The 8,398-nt window shown below is 44.3% G+C and overlaps 1 protein-coding gene across 1 annotated transcript; it reads right to left on the reverse strand.

Annotated features, from left to right (window-relative positions):
- Positions 1–336: 336 nt before the first annotated feature.
- On the reverse strand, positions 337–1,263 carry LOC113425746 (olfactory receptor 10G6-like). Its single transcript, XM_026687994.2, has one exon. The coding sequence runs from the start codon at positions 1,261–1,263 to the stop codon at positions 337–339; it is 927 nt and encodes a 308-aa protein (XP_026543779.2).
- Positions 1,264–8,398: the final 7,135 nt, after the last annotated feature.

Below are 8,398 nucleotides of genomic sequence, written 5' to 3' on the forward strand. Positions count from 1 at the left end.
TAAATTCCAAACATCCAACAAAATTATTTCAATTTGAGAATGAGAGTTTATATGAGGAATTCAGTTTTCAATTGAGAAATAGTAATTTATGTGATGTACACAAAAAATGCTGGAATTGAAATTCATTAGTGTCTTTAATGTCAGAAGAGTAAACTTAGTCTGGAATACAATATCAATAAAAATCTTTGATTGACACAACCCGTGAGGAAGACACACAAAAGGCATTGAGTACTACTGCATTTCTAGGAGGTTGTGTTCACTTTTCTTTATTCAGGTGACTTCTGATAATAGAAAATTAAGTAAAAATGAGATTGTTTACTTGCTGCTTTTTGCTTGCTACTCTGAATTTCTTCTCCACAATTTCACCAGTGCTGCCTTCATCTCTTTGTTCCTAAGTGTGTATATCAGTGGGTTCAACAAAGGGGTTACTGTGGTGTAGAACACACTCACTACACCATCCATAGAGCCCTGAGAAGCTGGTCTCAGATAATGATATATCACAGGCAGGTAATAGATGGCCACCACAATAAGATGGGCAGTACAAGTTGAGAAAGCTTTGTTCTGTCCTTCACTACTACTAATCTTCAAAATAGCCAGGATGATGTAGACGTAGGATGCTAAGATCAGCAGAAAGCAGGTCATTGCCACAAGGCCAATGTCAATGAAACTCATCAACTCATTGAGTTTTGTATCAACACAAGCCAGCTTCAGCATAGCAGGAATATCACAGAAGACATAATCAATATAGTATTTCTGTCCATAAGGCAAATGGAAGGTAAGAAAAGTCTGAAATGTGGAATTGAGGCTGCCTCCAATTACAGTACCCAAACAAAGGAGGAGACACACCTTCCAATTCATGATATTGCCATAGTGGAGTGGTTTGCAAATGGCCAAGAAGCGGTCATAAGCCATCAAGGTGTAGAGAAGACTTTCTGCACATCCCAGGAAATGAAAAAAATACAGTTGTGTGACACATCCTTTGAAAGAAATGACTTTTCCTCCAGGAATGAATCCTGCAATGACTTTGGGGACCACCACAGAGGAGAAAGCCATGTCTAAGATGGAGAGATGACAGAGGAACCAATACATGGGCTTATGCAACTGAAGGTTAGAGATGACTACCCCAATGATGAGGGAATTTCCAAAAAGTGTCAGGATAAACATTACTAAGAAGAAGAGAAGTAAGAGCAGCTTGAACTCTTGTGGGTATGGAAACCCAGAGAGGATAAACTCATGTGGAGCTGTTTGATTTGGGCACTCCATGCAGTATATTTTCTTTTAATCACCTTACCTGTGGAGCATTTGAGATATTCTATGATATAATCAGATATTTGAAGTCTAAGACATTTATTCAATGTTAATCATGTTTCTGAAAGAAATAGTATCTGGCTAGGAAAAAAGAACTCTCTTTAATTTTTGCATTCCACATATGAGGTATGAATCCAATGCAACACAATAACCCAAAACATTTTCCCTGGGCTCAGTTGCTTTTGGAAACAAATCACTTTTGAAACTATTTATCAATGTGTTGTTTTAATACCATGAGGTGTGCAACAGGGGTGAGATTCAACTGATGTAACAACTGGTTCGGTGAGAGCGTGCTTTGTGCATGCACAGTGTTTGCTAATGACTTTCTCCAGCAATCCCTGTCTATTAACAGTTGACATATGGCAATCCATTATGCCATATAAAGCATAGGCTAGAACCCAGGTGGGCGGGCCAGCCAAACAGCTGATCGTTGGAGCAAATAGAACCGGTTCACTCCCAGCTGATCCTCAGAGCTACTGGTTCACCCAAACTGGGCTGAACTAGTAGAATCCCATCTCTAGTGTGCAAATAGATGCTCAATGTCTGTCCTTTCTCTAAGACTTGCAAGTATTTATAAAACTGAACTTGAATTCATTACATTCATTCATGTTTAGTTCAAAAAGCAGTTCTTAAGTTATTGACACTTGTAAAGATGTGATGTCACCTTTGCTATCTTTCACAGTCATGAAAGAGGAATGTTATTCAGTAAAGAAGGTTTTCTCATATGCAGTTGTATTTTGGAGCCCGTAAAATCCCATTTAATAGACATGCAGCATGAATTGGTAATGCCTTCCTCCTATTAATCTTTTTTATTGGAGGTTTACTGTACAAGATTTGTAGAAAATTTCCTTGCAAAAATCATAAACATATTGAAGAAGAAACTACACAATCCAATTTCCTGTGTTTATAGGCAATGAACACTGATACATTTTTCTACAGGAGAAATGGCAGCTGATTTTAATGATATTCCCTGGAAAAATTGTAAAACACACATTAAAGGGTTTTGGAAATACTTAAATGCTTTAAGGGTAATATTAGCCAAAGCATACTCACTAACTCTCTGTTGCTTTATTTTGGTTCTGTTCAGAAGTAAATTCATGACTTCAAAGTAATTTAAGTTGTCCCAAATATATTTCACCCAGATTGAGTATGCAGAGAAGATCCCAGGCTTTAGATTTCCTCCTAAATAGAAAGCTGGGTTAATCTACTGAAGAAAGATCAATTAAGAATGCGCAGTACCAAAAAATCTTATAAGCTTGCTGTACAACTTCTCCTTACATTGCTTAGAAGAAGATTGGAAGGTATTGATGGGTCACCTAAGCAAGAAGTCACTAGAATAAACTTTCCTTATGTGTATAGAAGCTTTTTTAGAAGATTTCTCTGATAGTAGATCTTTCAATGATTTCTGTGATGGAAATGAAGACTACATTGCTTTTACTCAGACTTGAGTTTGAGTTGAGAGCTCAATCTCAAGGTTTCTTTTCAGAAAGAGACTAGTTTTAATTTGCTATAGAAGAAGTTACCTTTGTGTGAAAAAAAGAGAGGCTATTTGCTTTTGTGAGGACTATACCGAAAACTTCCCAAGCATCTTAGGTTCTCCTCTTTTCCATTATCATGTTGCTTTTTTTCCCAGATGGCATGTTTACATGCTTCCTTAGAAGACGGTATTGTTATTAGCCTGGTATAATTTTTACAGAATAAAGAATGAAAGAAGGTTGCTATAGCTTGAGAACTTGAGACAGAAGAATGGAGGTCCACCAAGAACATTTTTTTTCAGTTTTGCAGTCCTTGACCTTCATCTCTTTATACTTAGGGAGTTTATGCAACTCCCACATCTTCTCAGTCTTCTTTTCCTGAATGTACACCCTTATTGCTTCCATCAAATTCCACTGGGTGTTATCTCAAATGTTTATTTAGAGGAAAGGCAATTAACATTATAAGAAAACCACTGAGGAACTGTTGATTGTAATCAACGTTTGGTTTCAGAATAATCAATGTGATGGATTAGGCAAGAAACAAGAATCAAAGCTAACTCAGTCCTGAGATTATTTACCTATTAAACTTATAGGTAAATAATGGATGGCTTACAAAGCCAGGACATAAATATAAAACATTAAAATTAACAGTCTAGGGAGATTCTCAGCTATCCGAGTCCTGGTTGTCCCAAAGGTACTTTTTCAGGCGGCAACTGGACTTTTCTTTGAAGACATTTCGCTTCTCATCCAAAAAGCTTCTTCAGCTCTGACAGGATAGTAGGGAATGGAATAATTTTATTCCTTGCAGACAGCTGGTCATTTGCATCCTTTTAGAGAGTTGCTGAGGCACTTGGAGATTTATCTGTGTCCTCAGGGTCACTTGAGTAGTGCAAATGATTCCTGTAGTCTGCAATTTTTCTGGAAATTCATTAATACTGTTGTGAATGAATAAAAAGTAATAAACCTAAATGCAAAGCAGGTTTTGGAAGCCTGCACATTTGATTGGTCCTTAAACAATGAACAAGGATTGGTTCATAACAAGCCTCTGATTGGCCAAGCTTAGGACACTTCTTATTGGTTATTAGTTTGAACTTGATGCACTTAGTATTGGTTAATAGGGTAACAGCCAACCCTATAAAAGGGGCTACTGCTGCCCATAGCCTTGCTCTGTTCTGTTCTATTTACTGTTATTAAAGAGTTGAAGTCACCTGTCAGATGTCTGGTCTCCATTATTCTCCAAACATAACACTAGCGATGAGGGTGGGATCCGGAGACCGAAGAGCTGACTGAGTTACAGAGCAACCAACAGAGCACGTGATCGAACACGCACCATCAACGGCAACATGACCAGCGGTGCCGTACCACCCGCTCCATTCGACCCAGAAACCGAAGACTGGGAGTCATACATGGATCGGTTCCAGATGTTTCTGGAGACCAACAATTTGAAAGACGCTACAACCAGCAAAAAAAGAGCTATATTCCTAACTCATTGCGGGCCTACCGTGTTTAAAATGGCAAAATCGCTTGCCAAGCCAGCCGAAGTAAAGCGATGGACTGGGACGTCCTCGAGCCTTTACTACGGGCTCACTACGCGCCCACCGTGCCAACCTTAGTCAGAAGACACGAATATTACCAGAGGGACCAACGGAAGGGCGAAAGCCTTGCCAATTACATCGCGGACCTCCGAAACCTTGGAGGCCTCTGCGGATTCTCCGACTTAGAAGAAGCCCTCCGGGACCGCCTGGTTCTGGGCCTAGAAGACGGCACGATCCAGAGCAAAATTATGGCTAAGGGGGACATCAGCCTCACCGATGCCCTTAAAGAAGCCACTGCAGCGGAGGCGACCAAGAAGTCGGCAGCCTGAATGCGCCGCACCAACGCACCGCTACGTCAACTCGCCAAAGATACCTCGCCTCGCTCAGAGAGACACCGGTATCGACTCACCACGAAGACCTAGAATCCCCATCAGAAAGCGATGAGGAAGAGGTCAACCAACTCCGAACGGAACGAGACCAGTTCACACAACCCTCATCCCGACCGTGTGCAGGATGTGGGGTGAATCACCCATGATCCAGCTGCAAATTCCTCGATGCACTCTGCCGCATTTGCGCGGGAAAAGAGGTCACATCGCAAAGGTTTGCAGAAGCAAACAAAACTCAAACCCCGACAGGCGAATGCCAGTCTTCAGAATTCTTGGCACACCCGAAACAAACTGAATCACCAATGGGGAAGCCACTCCTACAGAAACAAACCGTCCACCACTTCCACCAGGCGTGAAGAAACCAGGCGGGAAGAGACCCACCAAACAATTACCATAGGCCACGCTACATCCCTTGATGCCGGGAAAATCCGAGTAGAGTCGCAATCGAAAACAAACCTTGCATCATGGAGGTGGTCTCAGGATCATTCCTCTCGATGGTGTCCTGGAAGGCGCTTCAACAGCTCATCCCGACGATTCGCCGCCAAGACCTAAACCCTCAAAGGGTTATCCTCAAAGATTACCAGGGTAACCGAATTCCGTTGTCGGGTCCCGCCGATTCCAGGTCTCTTTCAAGGACCGCATCGTTGCACTGCCACTGACTGTCATGGACCGTGACCGGCCTAGTCTTTTAGGCCTTCAATGGTTCAGACCACTTGGAATCACTGTAGCCGGAGTCCACCATGCCGAGAGCAACGATTGGGAGGAAGCCCTCGTGCAAGAATTCCAAGACGTTTTCGCGAACAGACTAGGCAAGTACAAGGGGACCCCAATCTCATTTAGCTTGAACCCCGAGGTAGCACCCATCCGCCTTAAGCCGCGGCGGGTGCCGTTCGCCCTGAAACTTAAAATCGATGAACAACTCGATAAACTGATACAACAGGGCGTGTTGGAACCCACCGACCACGCCCGATGGGAAACCCCAATAGTGACGCCTATCAAGCCTGATGGGTCACTGAGAATTTGCGGAGACTACCGGGCCACCCTAAACCACGCACTCCAGCAAAGTGCATATCCAGTGCCGGTAGTGCAACACCTGCTCCATTCCCTGGGTGGCGGGAAAGTTTTCGCTAAACTAGACCTAGCACAGGCTTATCAACAATTGCCTGTAGATTCAGCCACCGTGGAGGCGCAAACTATCGTCACGCATAGGGCGCATTTAAATGCCAACCGGCTCCAGTTCGGGTGAGCGTGCCCAGGAATCTTTCAGAGCTTAATGGAAAGGCTGTTACATTGATAAGAGGGGTCGTACCGTATTTCGACGATGTGCTCATCGCCGCCCCGAACAGGGACATTCTAGAAAAACGACTCCGCCTAGTTTTACAAAGGTTCCAAAACGCAGGCCTCAAAGTCAAAAAAAATAAATGTCAGCTATGTACCGAAAGGGTGGAGTTTTGGGATACCTCCTGGACAGTCAAGGAATCCATCCCACTGAGGACAAACTAAAGGCAATTAAGAAGGCCCCCACTCCAAGGAACAAGGCAGATCTACAGGCGTTCCTTGGACTTATCAATTTTTATAACGTCTTTTTACCCAATAAAGCAACCGTAGCTGAACCATTACATAGACTCTTAGACAAAAAAAGCAACGTGGGTTTGGGGACAACGTGAACAAAACGCTTTCCAGCAAGTAAAGAAATTGCTAACTTCTGATTCTGTACTTATGCAGTACAACGAGACTCTGCCGTTAACTATTACTTGTGACGCCTCACCTTTTGGCGTTGGAGCAATCTTGGCCCACGTCTTGCGAACGGAGCAGAAGCTCCCGTCGCATTTTTTTCACGAACTTTAGCTAAAGCTGAAAGAAATTATAGTCAGCTGGATAAAGAAGCTTTAGCTATTGTGGCGGCAGTTAAAAGGTTTCATGAATATGTGTATGGGCGTGCGTTTACAATAATTACTGATCATAAACCACTACTGGGGATTATTGCGGGTAATAAACCAACCCCATATATATTGTCCCCCAGAATGACCCGCTGGTCTGAATTCTTGGCGGCGTACAACTACACCTTGCAGCACCGCCCGGGAAATCAATTCTCCACGCTGATGCATTGAGCAGAACACCGCTTCCAGAATCGGTTGAAGATCCAGCCCCAACCATCACAACGTTGCAAATTGAGACTCTATACGCACCGCCATTGATGGCGAGAGACATTGCCCTCGAGACAAAACGAGATCCGGTCCTGCAACACATCTTACGCTGGGTTGAGCGTGGGTGGCCAACAGAACAGCTATCACCTGAATGGGCGCTCTTTAAAGCACGCCAAACCGAGCTGTTTTCTCAAAAGGGTTGCATCTTGTGGGGCGATAGAGTCGTAATCCCGGCAAACTGCAACAAACTGTTTTAGCGGTATTGCACGACGGACATCCGGGCATCGTGCGGATGAAAGCACTCACATGAAGCTACGCTTGGTGGCGGGAATCGACAAAAGAATCGAGGCCTGGGTCGCCACTTGTCAATGTTGCCAAGGCGTCAGCAACGCCCCACCTAAAGCAAGCCCAACCGAATGGGAAACCCCTAGAGGACCTTGGTCCCGTATCCATATTGACTTTGCGGGGCCTACGAAAGGGCACACTTTCCTTATTACAGTCGATGCTTATTCAAATTGGCTCGAGATCCATCGAATGAGCACCACTACAACGGACTCAGTTATCAACAAATTAAACAGGTTATTTGCCACACATGGTTTTCCGGACGTCCTCGTCTCGGATAATGGCCCACAGTTCACAGCATTACCATTCGAACAATATCTTGCTGACTGGGGCATCCGCCATGCGTTAACCTCGCCCGCACACCCTGCGGCGAATGGGCGTGCAGAACGCATGGTACAGTTCGTAAAAAAGACCCTCCACAAAATGGAATTCAGAAACATCGACGAGAAAATCAATCGAATTTTATTATTGCAGCACATCACGCCCCACAGCGTTACTAACAAAACGCGCCGAACTTCTTATGGGCGGAAACTACGATCGCACCTCGACAGGCTCCACCCGCGCACACGCACCCGAAAAGCCTTTCGGCTCCAGCAGCAAATGCCGGGAATTTAAGGTAGGCGATTTAATCTTTGCCAAAAACTTCTCCGGCGACCCTTTATGGATACCCGCTACTGTTACACACCTCACTGGGCCTAAATCTTACTGCCTGCTAACAGACGATGGCAGGGTGTGGAAACGCCACATAGACCAACTCCGTTCGAGATTACTACCCAGTGCCAATGGCTCCCCGGGTTCACCAACTGAGGGGGAGAAAATATCGAGGAAATTGACTTCGATATAACGGATAGCAGGCCAACGGAAACCCTACGGCCCAGCTGAGTACCGGGATTGAAACGGGGAGGGAGTTGACTTTTCCATGGGACTTGAACACGGGGGAAACCGAACTGCGAAACCCCGAAGAAACATTGATTGGTGGAAACAACAACAACGGAAGCAGCACGGAATCACTGTGCAGCGAAACGGAACTTAATAAAGATCATCCAAACGCTCCACCGGAACCGGACTTAAGAACAAACCCGGTGGAGCCACGGAAATCATCCAGACAGACCAAACGGCCTGTCTACCTTGAAGATTTTGTTACAGCTCCCCTCAAATGGAACCCAAGGGGGAGGGGTATTGTGAATGAATAAAAAGTAATAAAC

Source organism: Notechis scutatus, chromosome Z, assembly GCF_049901735.1.
Source record: "Notechis scutatus isolate UNSWTSFEM ecotype Mainland chromosome Z, rNotScu1.2, whole genome shotgun sequence".
Classification (NCBI taxonomy): domain Eukaryota; kingdom Metazoa; phylum Chordata; class Lepidosauria; order Squamata; family Elapidae; genus Notechis; species Notechis scutatus.